Here is a 15,383-nt window from a genome sequence, read left to right as displayed (position 1 = left end):
AGTAATGTAAGAATTTCAATAGTTTTTTGAGGTGTTTTTTTAATGTTATATGTTCATTAAAGAAACCATTTCGTAGAAATTTTCTTGACAAATTCTTGTTTCTTAATCAATATGTTTCCTGTTAAAAAAAATCTACTGAAAGTCATGTGACATTTGATTTATTTGCAGTACTCCACTCCCTAATTTTAGAATCACTTGTTTCTATTGAATTTTTTTTCCTGCGTTATTTAATTTAGTTAAGGAAAATCTCTGAGCAGTATAATAAGGAGTTCTTAAAGTCCCATATTCATTCATCTGATGATATGCATTACATTTTTCTTCTTTTTAAAAAACATCATATTGGTCTTAGAGTTATTAAATTTTAATTTAATCGTTATTTTCTAAAGAAAAACTTATCTTGATCATAAAAAATCATGTCATATCAAATCATAATCAGAACTTATCATAAAGCTAATCACATAAAAATTCTAATTTCTTTCAGCCATGTGTGTACTCTTTTGTCTGAAGACTAAATAATCTTTGCCTTTTTTTTAAAAAAATTTCTAAATATTTAACGAACAACTAATCTTAATATTTACTTTATTTATTCAATTCTTTTTTTTGGGGGGGGGAGGGTTTTTCAATTAGACTCATTTATGTAATTTTGAAAAGTTAGCTGAAAATTCCTTTTTTCCATAAATAATTTATATTTATTTAAATGTAGAGAGATTTTTAACTTATAAAATAGATGGATTTTTTATTCTGACCTCCCATCACCATAACATTGCATTAGTCACATGTCAGCTGATAACAGAAGGAAACTCATTTTATTTCTATCACTCTATCTTCTTTGTAATTTCTCTGTATATTTAAAAATAACTCATCTGCTCATGTAAGTTACTAATAATCAGAGTTAGTCTTATTCCTTCAATTTATGAATTATACTATGTGCTTTGCATTCACATTGTTTTCAAATTGCACATTATGATTTTTATTCTAGCAAATTTAGGAATTCATTGTTATTTGTATTTACATTATCCACAATGCATTTCATTTTGACATGAATTACAAATTGAACGCATCATGCTTGAGAATTTATGAATCAGTGATATAGCTGATTATAGAAAACCATAATAAAGATTAAATTGGTTTTCAATGAAATCTTTCAACATGACAATTACAGAGTATGTCATATAATATTAATCAAGATAACTGATGTTTTGTTATAATTAGGCATCTCCTGTTGTAAATGTTTTTATTAACCTCAATGTGAAAATAAATAAAATCCTTTTTTATTTTTTAAATATTTTCCTACATTTAAAAAAGTAATCAGATTTAGTTCGTTAATATATACACACTACCCTAAAATAATGGTAGAGACACTTTCAGTTTTTGACATATTTTAAAATTTCTCAATAAATGCTCAGAAAACTATTTATTAACTTTAAAGGTGTTTAGTTTGTGCGATTTTTCCTACTTAGCAATAAAGGTTAATGCTTTCAGAGATTTGAGGGACTGACAATAAATTACAAAAGAAAACAAGTATTTTTAAACATCCTATGAACTAAGCTTGTAACTTGTATCAATTACTTTGATTGATATTTTACTTTGAAATAGCAACACAAAATTTCCTAAACTTAGCTTAAATATTTCTGGAAATATGGACAATTTTATAAAAAATATATGTTTTTGTTTTACGTTATTAGCTTTAAGATTATTATATAAAATTAAGCAAATTTTTTGGAACAGTTTAAAATTTATTACAAAATTATAGTTTTAAAATTTGAAATAAGTTTGACAAAAACTGCATAAAATATGACTTTATAAAGTTATTTTTTTATACTGTAATTTTGTAAGGAATTGTATTTAGCTACTAAGGAAAAGAGATAAAAAAAAAATTTAAATAATTGAAACTTAAAAATTTAAAACGTTTCAACCAATTTTCTAAATAATTTTTGTACTTTTTTAAAAAAATCACAAAATGATTAGGATTTTTCACAAATTTAATTTTCAAGCCGTATCTGCTTTTGCCGGTGACATTTTTAATAAATCTTGTTTCATAATACAAAATGAAACTTGTAGAAAAACCCTTATCGTTTTGAGCTTACTTTTGTACAAAAACTACTTAGAAAATTGCCTGAAACTTTTTAAATTTTTAAGATATTCAAATCAGAATATTTTCATTAGTTGCCAAATACAATTCACTACCAAATTCTGAAAAAATTTTCTCTGCATGCGCAGTATTAAAGAACTACTTTAAATACTCATATCTTAAGCAGTTTTTATGGAAGTTTTTTAAAATATTAAATCAATAGTTTTGTAAATATTCTGAAATATCTCTAAAAATTTTGTTTACTTGTGTAGAATATTTTTAAAGTTACAGCAAAAAAACATGGGACAAAGAAAAAAGTTTTTTATAATCTCCATAAATATTTAGCATAATATAAATAGTGATAACCAAAATAATCAATACAAATTAAAAGCTTCTTAACTGATTTCCTGGCATAGGGTGATCAAAAATACTATTTTTCTTTTTGTGATTTATTGTTGGTGTCTCAAACTTCTGAAAGCTTTAAATTTTATTGCTAAGTATGAAAAATTTAATGAACTAAAAAAAAATGAAGTTACTAAATAATGCTCTAAGTATTTCTCGAGAAATTTTAAAAAAATTCCAAAAATTGAAAGTGAAAAAACTAAAAACTCTTCCATTACTGTAGGATTATTTATATATATTTGTTTCAGAGTCGTGACACAATGAATGATTATATGGTGTCTTTGGCATCTAGAGGTCTGATGTTCAATTTATTCTCTGTGAATAATCGGAGGTGAAGAGGACTGCACAAACCTCAGTTTTATGAAAGTTTTTCTAAGGTATAAATGAAGATTCTTTGCCAAAATTAATATTATGTAATTTTACATCTGCTTTCATTTTTTTGTGTTTTATTAATTTATTTGTTATTATTATTGTTTTACCTTCCAGCAAAGGCGATTGCAAAAATCTCTGTAGATATAAATAAATAGATATAAATAATCTGTAGATATAAATAATCTGTAGATAAATCTCTGTAGCAAAGGCAGTTGCAAAAATCTCTCTACATTAGAGGCGAAACTTTATTTTGATAGATACCCCCCCCCCTTTTTTTTTTCCTTCCAGGAATGAAAAATTATAGACCCAAAGTGCTTCCAAAGGCTGTCCCTCTTAATAAAAAATATCTGAACTTCACTGTACTTATGTGAGTGGTTGAAGGTTAATAGTCGTTTTGTTATTTTTTTTTTCATAATATTACAATCAATACTTCCTTGCTTGAAAATATTCATTAAATTCTATGAAAATAGTTTTTTTTTTCTTGGAAAAAAAATTATTGTTTTATTTTTTCTACTACTAAAACGGATACTATGTCATACTGCCTCAATTCAAAAGGAACCAAAGCTCATTTTAAAAGCTACTAAATCTTCAGGACATTATAGTTGGTATGAAATTTGTATAGGCATAAATAACATCATTTTTTTTTAATAAAGTTTCATTATGCTCAAAATCTATTAAAATATTCTTACTATATCTTGAAATTCTCAGAGAAAATATTTCTGGAGTTAATTTTCATTATAAGGAAGCATTGATCTTTCTGGAAAGCTTTAACTTTTTTAGACTTGTGAATTTTATGCTAGATTCCTAGATCCAGCTAAAATATTCAAAATTTACATTTATTTGTTTTTAAAATGGGTATTTATGGTTATGAATTATTGGTAACTTTTTAATTTGTATTTTATTAGACAACTTGGATTTTTTTGCAGCTTATGAATTAAGCTTTTTATATATTCTTTTCAGGTTCTTCTCTTAGTATGAGACAGCTACAAGTTGACTTAGTTCCTTATCTTTCAAAATTCCAATTGAAAGATTTAAACTGGTATTAACACTTTAATATTGTATTTGAAGAAAAAAAATATGGATAAAAAATTTGATTTAATTTCTTTTTTTATCTTAGGTAGCACTAACGAAAGAATTAGGAAATATGAAAATAAAAAACGTTTTTTAGGTAATTAATGATCATTTTATGTTCTAATTTTTTAATTTTAAATCCTTGTAGTGATACAATCTACTAATTAAGCTATATTAAGTAAATTATTCTTTGAAACAATTAAATTCTCTTCAATTTGGTTTTTATTGTTATTTATTTAGTTTTAAAACATATCAATTATATTTTTTTAACAAAAATGTAAAATATGTTTTGAAAAAATATGCATTACTAGTTATTTTTGCGTCTAAAAATATTTAGACTTGTCTTAAAGGTGAGCACATATGATTGCTATTACTTTGTACTTGTATATTTACTATCTTTCTTTTATTCTCTACTGTAGTGTATTTGCTTGTAAAATATTGTCTTTTTTGATGAATTTTGTTTTTAGTTACTTTTTCTCGGTAACTAAACAGTACGGTAATACAATACGTGGTCCAATTTGAATACAGGGTGTTTATAAAGTACTGGACCCATTTTGATGTTTAATAACTCATAAAATAATAAAGATAGATTAAAATTAATAACATAAATGGTTATATAGACTCAAAAAGTTTCATCACTCTTTTCAATGAACTTCCACGTGTGCCCCCTTCTTTTTTAGAGGTTTACAACAGATATGGTAGGAAGGATAGAAAATGGTGCTGATTTTCTGAAGTGCATAATGTTCTCTGATGAAGCATCCTTTCATGTTTCTGGCGTTGTTAATCGCCATAATGTACGCATATGGGATCTGAAAACCCCCATGAATACCAGGAGACACAAAGGGACTTCCTAAAGGTTAATGTGTGGTGTGGACTAATGCACGACCGAGTCATTGGGCCTTTCTTTTTTACAGAAAAGACGGCCTCATTAGTCGTATACTTAGACATGTTGGAAAATTTTGTATTTCCACAACTAGAAGAGCTTCAGCCACATGTCTTTTTGCAACAAGATGGTGCACCACCTCATTGGGTTATCATCGTTCGTAGTTCTTTGAATGACCATTTCCAGTAAGATGGATTGGGCGAGGAGATCCAATTCCTTGGCCCCCCAGATCACCTGATGTAACGTCGCTGGTTTTATGTTTACAGGAGGATCGTGTCGAACATTGATGACCTAAAAGCCAGAGTTACAACCGCAATAGCTTCTGTGGATGCCGACATACTTGCCGCTAACCTGACGTGAAATTGACTATCGACTTGATATTCTCCGTGCGACGAAGGGGCACACGTGGAAGTTCATTGACAAGGGTCATGAAACTTTTTGAGTCTATCTAACCATTTATGTTATTAATTTTAATCAATCTTTATTATTTTATGAATTATTAAACATCAAAATGGGTCCGGAACTTTTTAAACACCTTGTATTATGGACAATATTGTAATACATAATATTGACTACGAATTTCTTCATTTTAGGGCTATTACATATATACATACATTGTAACCTGTAGGGTGACATTGTGGGCCCCCTATTAGGCCTATAATTATTTCCTCTTGTAGGGTTCACTAGTTTCTGGTACTGACTTCGAATTTCTTCATTTTAACGCTTTTCAAAACATTATTATATATAAATGTTATAAACTTATTTATAACATTCAGTTATGCTTTATTCTGTACCCATTATTTACAATACGTTCTCATTACATGACCCAGCCATACTAAAGCACCTTGCTTAGTTTTATTGTCCTTTAACAGCTTGGGCAGCCCTGGACACACAATCTCACCATTCCGTCAAACAATGGGTAGTGTATTGGTAATGGGGTTGAATCCCATTGTAACCATCTTTGAGATGACGTTATTTAATTTATGTTATCTATTCTTCAACTAAAGCTTATAAGCCATGACATGCAGCCAACATTAAATAACTTAATTTAACGACAGTAGTTGCAATGAAACATTATTTTAGGCCTAGTCAGATAACGTGAACAGTTATTGAGTTGGTACTTTTCTGTCTAAACTGTCACATTATACCAACGAGAGGACTTTCATCAGCAATAGTTTTTACCTACACCTTGTTGCGTGAATGCGATGAGGTTAGTTTGACTCTAAGATGGAATTAACGAACCTGGCCTGTCTCCCCGCGATGCCCTTAGAAAATATGTCACCGGAGTACTTGAATACACCTGTGCCCAAAAGACTAGTGAGTCTTTGTCAAATTTCAAGAACAGATTGTACAAGCTACGGAAGTAGATCGAAATAATATAAGATATCAGGAGAGGCTTCCTTAAATCAAATATCTTCAGTGATCACGGGGAAACGAACCAGCTTCCAATTTTGTTGCATTTCAAATTTCACCCACTCCGGTTCCATACGTTTGTTATTGTATTGAAAAAGCTACTATTTTTAAAAGACATGGGGGCACAATTTCAGGGACTCTACCCTGTAATAATATTGCATGTGCTTTTTAAGAATACTGTTAGCATGAACATAAAGTTGTCGTTGTGTAAAAATAGCCCTTTTGAAAAAAGAAGACTTTAGTTCCTTCTTTGGAAGAGAGAACACTTTTAGTTCTTTTTCTAAAAGCGGGTGTAATACTGATTGGTTAATAACAGTTATACTACTAAAGGGATTTAACAAATGTAGTACATTAAAGTTACTATAGGCTTCCATAAATTTTGCATCTGTCCTAATATTATAAAATTTATTATGACAAATTTTTAAATCTTGCTGTGGGGGGGGGGTCGTCTTAGAAAGGTTTAGGAATCCTCTATTGTAAGACATTTTTATGATTTAAAAAAGTTCTTAAATGTGGGATAGAATAAAGCACAATATATTGAGGTACCGCAATATTTTTCCAGTGTTGGGATTTTGGACAGGACACGTGGATATTACTGTCCTAAACTGACTATAACTGTCTTAAAGTGTCCAAAACCTTGAACATTGGTAAAAGGTAATTTAATTCTATATGCGTAACAATTTTACACATAATAATTGTATAGATTAATAAATATTTGTTACTTTTTACACAATTTGCTTTAACTTGTTAAATTAGAATGATATAATAGGAAAAGATTTATAATTTGTGAATCTCCACAATTCAATGAACAACAAAAGTGAATACCTTTAAATATGACTAAATATGCTTTTAATACTGTTAAATAATGTTTTTGCACAAGGATAAATAATACAGTATTAAAAATAATAATCAACTTTTTTTAATAAAACAAAAACTTTAGCTTCATTTTTCCTGTGCAAAAAGTAACTTTATTTTCAACAATACTTATTTTTAATTGCGACATAATTTGAATAAAAGGATTTTTTTCGGGTTAAAAAAGTTTTGAGCAAGCAGATTTTAGACAGGACAGTTTAAACCGTGGTTTAATCCATTTTGTCCTAAACCTTGCCAACTCAGTATTTTTCTCTAACTTTAGTAATTTTATTCTATGACATGTTATACAGATTTTTTTTTTTTTAAATGTTTATTATTTTAGAAAAGGAAGGACGTGCTGAGAAAAAAGTAAAAGTTCCTCCCCGAGTGTTCAACTGTCATTTTCGAACCATAAATGTTACCCGTGATAATGATTACATCCAGATTGTTTTGAAAATCACCAGAGGGAAATCTATATTCCTCACTCATGAGGTAATATTATTATTATTATTATTTGCAGCATTGATACAATTTAATTAGCTCTTGTAATATCTCATTCATGCGTAAAAAGTGTTTTTCAAAGGGAAAAAAAAGAATACTCTAATACTCATGGGTGGGTTCCCATGGTCCTTAAAAGTCCTTAAAAACTGCTTAATTTTTATTTTAGAAAATAAGGGCCCTTAAAAGTACTTACAGGTTATCCGCGCACCTGGAAAGTCTGAATTTCGGTATTTAACAAAATTTGTCATGATTTTAACTATTTTTTAAAAAAAAAAAAATCATGGATTTAGGTCGCCGAAAAATTTTATTTTTAAAATGGAATCCCCCCCCCCCCAATTTTATGGTGTTCCGAATATCCGAATTTGTAACAAAATCCCCAGAGTCATATTTTATTAAAATATAAAAAGTTTTTATCATGTTCTTTAAATATTATGGTGTTCTTTCAAAAAATGAAAGGAAAAACATAATTTCTGGAGCGAAGTATCTTTTAAACTTCTGTGATTTCAGAATTATTATAATTTTTTATTTTATTAATTTAAAATTCTAGTTTGAGCAAGCCAGTCATTGGCAAATTTTTTTTATTCCGAAATGAAAACAGAAAAATCAGGAGTATTTCTTTCCTTTATGATGAGTGCAAAAAGTATCTTTAGAATATAATTCTGCAAAAGAAAAAAAATTTGCTCAGCTATTATTTTTTCAGCTATTTTGTTGCTTCAACTCTTTCTTTACTCCGTTTTTTTTTTAAAATTTAAAATCAATAAATATGAAGATGCAGAATATAACAGTTTTGGTTATACCTATCATTTTAATGTTATTATAATACTTTTTAAATTTATTATTCTGTTTTTGTCGGAGAAAATAGTAGCTTCATTAAGTCATGAAAAGTTCTTGGAATTAGTCATGAATTTGAAAATCTAAAGTGTAGCAGATACCCTGTACTTAATTTTGGTACAAGGTTTCTAAAAGTCCTTAATTTTTCTGCATCACTATTACTTGATAGGAACAATTTTTCAGTCTTACAAAAATATTTTTTTTTTTTTTTGAAAAGTCATTCTTTTATCACCTGGAATGAGACCATGCATTGAGGGAAGAAAATTTTAGAAAGACAAACTTTTTGTCATAGCTTAATATTTAGCATAATTGGCCCACAACTGAATATGTGATGCGTGCCTAACAGCGAAATATAGAAACTTGTGTTAATAATTATTTCAATGTTTTTCTCAAATTTCTTTATTTGCTCTTTTTTTAAATGTATGAAAAAAATTGTGAATCTTGATTTCTGCCCTTAATTTTACAATTCAATTTCAATGAAATGATTAAGAATGGAATATGGTTTAGTTTCACAGATGTTGTTAACATTTAACAATCTGAAAATATTTTTTTAAGAAAACACAACCCGGGTTTGCAGAAATTACCTGATCCTACTTTGGCGAACCCTGTTAATTAATGCAATTATATCAGTACATGCTTTATAATAAAATTGTTTTTTATTTGTTGATGTTTTTAAGAACTGTCACTGGTGGTATATTCGATGATAAACAATCATCCTATTTTAAGGTCCTTAATTTTTCGAAGTCCTTAATTTTTTCAAAAAAAAGTTTGCTACTCATTTATCTGAAGACTACTCTCTGCAACAAATTGCTATCAATTATACTTCTTATTTTTTATTATTTGATTGAGTATTTGCTGAAAAAGTTTTTTAATTGTTGGCTACTCAAATTTTAACTTCATTTTAAATTATGTCATTTTATAGGCCAAAATACAAACTTAGAATGAAATCAGAATTAGTCAAATAGTTTCGAAGCAATCAAATAAAAAAAAATTCAATACTTAAAAGCTATTTACTTGGTCTAATTTGTTAAAAAAAATATAAAAGGGAGTGAAAGTTCAGAAAAAATGTGATTTTTTATTCTGATTTCATTACTTAAAGAATTGTCAGCTTAAATTTTATTAGTACTAATTTTGTGATAGTACTAGATTTGTTTATTTATAAAATATATTTATTAATTATTTAAAAGAAAAATATTGATATTGGGCCGATTATTCGGTCTTAGGCTATTCAACCAAATCACTAGTGGTCAAGATTCACTATACTGGAAATTAACAACAGCAAGATCTATTATTATTTTAAGAATAACTATTACACTGTGAAGAAACATGTAGGTATGTGATTTTCCTATTTTATCAAAATGGAATTGACTCTTCTTTTGAGGTATCAAAGGTTTGACAATTGAAAGTTCTAGTTAACCACAACTAAACAGCATTTTAAGGAATATTTTGGTCTGTTTGTAATTGAATGTTTCATCCAACTGAATTACTTCAGGGCCCGACTTAGCCAAATTGGGGCCTGCGGCAAAACCTTTTCTGCCCCCCCCCTCTGCTTCACTACTTCTGTAATGAAGAATTGAACTTTATGGAGGTATTTAAATTTTTCACCATTTAAATTTGTCCATCGTAATTGCCAAAATTTAGCTGAATTCTGCACTAGGAAGCAATGGATTTACGAAACATAGATTTTTTGTCTTCGTATGATAAATTAATGAAGAAGCTAACATAAAACTGACTGATTTTTACTCTCTACTGATATTTTGTTTTTTAAAAAAAGTTCATTTTATTAAAAATTTATTAGGGGCCATTCACTAATTTACATTTAGTTAATTTGCTTAATTCTTTACATATTTTTATAAATTTGGTATTATCAATATTAATCTTGTTAATGTTTTGTTGAATATACTATTAAAAATAACATTTATTTAAATTTTAAGAAAATTACGCTTGATGACCTTGAATAATAGTTAAATTAATTAGAGTTTTGAATTACCTTTTACAGAATTAAATAAAGTCATTATTAATTTGAACAATAGTATGAACCACTCAATATTGAATTTATTTAAATTTCTTTTGCCAAAAGCTCTTTTTTTTTTTAAAGAAATATTTCGGCAATATTAAATAAATTTTTAGGTCTTTTCCGAACTGAAACACCATTTATTCACTTGCTGTATCATGAAAGGGTGCATTGTTAGGGCGTTTTTTAAAGAGTTCTGCTTTTCATGTTTGTCAGGAAAGGACTTAAAGTCATTGGATGTAGAAAACGCAGAAATTTGGCGAAATTCAAATTTAATGGATGTTGAACTAGATACCACAAAAGCGATGACATCCATATCTTCTTCAGAAAAAAAAATTGTATTTAGGTGCCTGGTCTTTTTACTTGGCATGCGCAAAAAAATTTTTAAAAGCATTGCTTCTTAAAAATAGTTTGCTGTACCATCTTAAAGTGTTGCATCCTGTAATGAGAATGGAAGAAACTTCTATTAAGTCAATAAGATATCTGGCAACAGTAACCCCATCCATTATAAAACCTGGAGAGGCATCTTTGTTACTAGATGAAGGGATAAGGTTACATGGGGAACCAGAAGGTTATTCTTCTGACTCAAATGAATATGCACCAATTGATGTCAAATATCCTCTTATAACAAAGCTCTTTTGTGCGTACCACATGGGAATGCCGATATTGAAAGAGGTTTAAGTGTGAACAAAAAGCTACTTGACAATAAGGCAAGTTTAAATTTGCATAGTGTTAATAGTTTGAGAGAAGTTGTGTCACATATCAACAAAATAGAGGTTTAAATAACTTTAAAATTGACAAAGATATGATTAAAGTGGCTCGTGCAACATTTAAAAAATATTCTGCTCGATTAGAGGTTGAGAAGAAAGAAAGCGAAAAACACTGAAACCGAGGAAAGCAGATTGAAAGCTGCTGAAATTGATTTGCAAAAAAAATTGAAGGCTTCTCAGGATCTCTCAGCCGCAGCTGAAGAAAATATTAAAGATGGGTAAAATAATAAAGACTCCTCAATTATAGAAAGCGGGCAGATCCTCTTATCTGAGGCTAAGTCGAGGATAGCAGAATATTTATCAGCATTGGAAGGTACCAAAAAGCAACTTAATTTGTTAATGCAGGGACCTTCAAAAAAGTGTAAAAAATAAGATATGTTATTAATGAACAAAATTAAAAATTCTTGTTTTAATTCTATTTATTAACTATTCTCCAAATATTTGTTTTGCTGCTCCAAATTTGCTTTTTTGTTGCTCTAAAACCATGTTTTGCCACTTGAAGCTCTGCCCTTCTGATGTGGGGCCCGGGGCAACTGCCCCGTATGCCCCTACCTGCCTTTGTCTGCCTCTGATCTTCTTTAAGAGTATTAAGTATTTGTGTATTTGTTCTTTTCAGTAAAAAGTGCTTAATTCAAATATAACTAAATATAGAGCTACCAACTGTAGTGGATTTTCCAGTAGTCTACTGGTTTTTGCCAATCCTGGTTTTTGTACATTTTAGAAAATTCCCTAAAATTGAGTAAGTTTCTTACAAAAATCCATATTGAAATAGATTATTTGCTTGTTTGAATATTTAAATAAGTATTACAAATACATAATGAAGCAAGCTTCATTTATAGAAATCAATTTAAAGCTTTTTTTGTTGTTCTAAAATGTTCAGTTGATTTTTATTCAGAACTCCATTTTAAATTAATTATAAAAGCTCTTTTAACTATCTTTTATGAATTAAATGCCTTTTACTTTTCAAAATTATGAGTAAACATAGTGCGTAACATTTCAAGTACATTTAATGACAATCATTACTGGAAAATATTGTAGTTTTTCTATTTTGATTACTATAAAAATTCCCCATAATATAACGTACATTATGCAACAATTATTATGAAATTTATAATATTTTTCCTATCCTTGTGTGCAGCTATATTAGTAAGTGAAGTAAGCTTACTAATATAGCTGGCAGCTATATTAGTAACTTACTCAATTTTATTTCTGCCTAAAAGTTATGAACATTTCTAATAATAATAATATAAAGATGTTAAATGAAGTAAGAAAAGTTAACTGAAATTTTTTTACAGACTTTAGTTGAGTTGAAGGAAGCCATAAATAAAGCTGGTAATGACAAAGATTGTAGGCTATTAATTTTAAATGGATTTGAGCAAACATTTTGCTTAGGGCTAGACGTAAGACCTCTTGTGGAAGATCATAAAAATGAAGTTGTTGGTGATATTGCCAATGCTGTCAAGTAAGTGCTGCTCTGTAATATAATTTAGTTTTTAAATTCTTAAACTATGAAATAATGGTTCTTTAACTTTAGATTAATGGATTACTGTGAAATCTAAAGTATGGAATTGTTGATCATTTTGAAGATTTTTTACATTGTCAGGGATCTGTCCTGGACAAATTTACTTCTTTTTCGCGGTACTAACACAAATAATTTCACGGGACTGCCACTCCACAGGGAAAACCTGGAAAATACAGGGAATTTAAAAATCATCTAAAATAACAGGGAAAATGCAGGGAATTTTGTTTTTTAAAAAATAATGACCACTCAAAGCGTAATCTATGAGATATTTAAGGATGATATTTCAGCTATACTAAACTATTTCATATACTTCTGGCTTCATTTAAGTATGTTCAAGCGGTTCCTTTTTTTTTCTCTAGATAGATAGACTTAGAGGTTGGGCAGCTCTGACGAGCAGGGCACATCGACCAGAGGTCTATTGTACCCAAACCCTAAAATCATGATTAGCATGAAAGCCCTATGGCTGAAATAAAATTCTGCAAGCACCTTACAGGAACATCTTGCAGTTCCCAGGCATTGACAATATGCTGTCCTAAATGCTCAAATCTTTGAGCAGAATAGACCTCACAATCACAGAGTATGTGTCGTGATGTCTCTTCTTCTAGATGACATCCCCGACAAAGAGAATTTGATTCAATTCCCATAATGTTTAGGTGTCTTCTGAGGATACAGTGACCAGTAAGAAGACCAATGATCTTCCTTATACTGTTTCTGTTAAGCTTTAAGAGCTCCTTTTGACGTACACTAGGACAGTCTCGATTCAGCTTCTTAGCTTGTCTTTGACCGTCAGCAGCGCGCCACTGCTCATGGGCGATCTTGCCGTAGAGCTTGAATATGGTTGCCCTAAATGAGGAGGGAGAAATTCCCAGCGCAGGTTCAGAGCCCCAGAAAATTGCATTAGAGCCAGCCCGTGCTGCTTCGTCAGCTAGCTCATTTCCACCGATACCCATATGTCCTGGTACCCAATGCAGGGATACCTTGTTATGAGTGGACAGGTCACAGAGGACCGAGAAGCATTCCCACACTAACAAAGAGGTGAATTTACACCTTGACAGTGATAGGAGAGCAGCCTGACTGTCAGAACAGATGCGGATAGTCGTATTCCGATATCCCCTGTCCATGCATAACCTGCAGCACAAGATAATGGCATAGACCTCAGCCTGAAAAACGGTGGCATAATTTCCCAGGGGAAAGTGAAGTTTGGTACCATCATTGGAGCAGTAAATTCCTGCTCCTGATTTGGCACCAATCTTTGAACCATCAGTGTACCATATCAGACATTTGCCTTTAAGCCACCGAGGAGAATTAAACCATTCATCTCTAGTAGGAAAATGGATCTTGAAGGGCTTGTGAAAAGCATATCTTAGTGACATATAATCACTAGGCATAATAAAAGAGGATAAATCCTTCACTTGTGAAACAAGATGTCCCCATGACAAGTGTTTGGAATTCTCTTTCCATAGGCCAAGGTACATAAGACGCTTTACGCCTGTCTGAGCTTCAACTCCAATGCGTAAGTTCAATGGAAGAAGCCCAAGTAAGCTCTCTAGAGCAGCTGTAGGAGTGGTCCTGAGACAGCCTGACAGGGCTACACAGACCATTCTTTGTAGTCTGTTAAGATTAGACCTTGCAGAGCTCAATCTAGTCCTTGACCACCAGGCGATTGCGCCATAAGTGATGATAGGACTAATAATCATTGAGTATATCCAGTAGACTATTTTGGGGGACAGTCCCCATGTTCTACCAATAGCATTTCTACAAGACCAGAACATTTTTCTGGCCCTGTTGGTGCAGTATTCAAGTTGAAGACTCCAATTTAGTTTGGAGTCAAAATAAACCCCGAGAAACTTGACTTTCTCCGTAAGTTCCAATTTATGGTCCAGGTAGTATACATTACCTAGATCAAGTTGCCTTTTCCGTGTGAAGGCTACATAACTTATCTTGGATGGATTGACAGATGAGCCTGATTTAAAACACCATCTAGCTACTTCTAGGAGTGCATTATTCATGATATCAGAGACAGTTTTTCCATGTTTGCCTCTGACAACAATAACACCGTCATCAGCGTACCCGATACAGGGAATGCCAAGAGCAGTTAACCGAACTAACAGAGAGTAAATTACCATACACCATAGGATAGGGGACAAAACCCCTCCCTGGGGGCATCCGGCAGTTGCATGCACTTTCATGCTTGCACCCAAAAGAGAGGAACAAACATACCTAGAGGAAAGCAAATTCGCTATCCATCTGGTAATTATTGAGTTTATGCCTCTGTTCCTAAGTGCATTGATGATAGTCTCAACAGGGACTTTAATCAAACGCACCTTCAATATCAATGAAAACCGCGAGAGCCATCTCCTTTTCTGTGATAGATTTCTCAAGCAGGTAGGAGAGCTCATACAGAGCGGTGTCTGTAGACTTGCCTGGTTGATAGGCATGCTGTGAGGAGGACAGTGGCCTTTCTATGAGCACAGTGTCTCTGAGGTGTCTGTCAATTAGCTTTTCTATCGCTTTCAACAGACAGGAAGTGAGGCTGATTGGTCTGAATGATTTAGCCTCAAAATAATTCTCCTTACCTGGTTTTGGTATGAAAATCACCCTGGTATTCCTCCAAGAGAGAGGTATATACCCAAATGCTATGCAGGATCGAAAAATCCTACATAGAACAGGGGCCAGTGTAT

General features: G+C 30.9%; 1 protein-coding gene across 2 annotated transcripts in view; it reads left to right on the top strand.

Annotated features, from left to right (window-relative positions):
* Positions 1-15,383, top strand: part of LOC147806764 (enoyl-CoA delta isomerase 2-like) — a 42,814-nt gene that overhangs the window by 15,822 nt on the left and 11,609 nt on the right. The window contains exons 8-11 of one of the 2 annotated variants that reach the window (XM_087167158.1): positions 2,722-2,850; positions 3,806-3,884; positions 3,963-4,013; positions 7,408-7,556. In XM_087167158.1, the coding sequence (XP_087023284.1) occupies positions 7,552-7,556 (5 nt within the window). In that variant the 5' untranslated portion in view covers positions 2,722-2,850; positions 3,806-3,884; positions 3,963-4,013; positions 7,408-7,551. The remainder of the gene's footprint in view (positions 1-2,721; positions 2,851-3,805; positions 3,885-3,962; positions 4,014-7,407; positions 7,557-15,383) is intronic. The other variant, XM_087167159.1, reaches the window with a different exon arrangement.

Source organism: Parasteatoda tepidariorum, chromosome 7 (genome assembly GCF_982258835.1).
Source record: "Parasteatoda tepidariorum strain Cologne lab strain chromosome 7, Ptep-v5.0, whole genome shotgun sequence".
Taxonomy (NCBI): Eukaryota; Metazoa; Arthropoda; class Arachnida; order Araneae; family Theridiidae; genus Parasteatoda; species Parasteatoda tepidariorum.
This window is presented reverse-complemented; position numbering and strand designations above follow the sequence as displayed.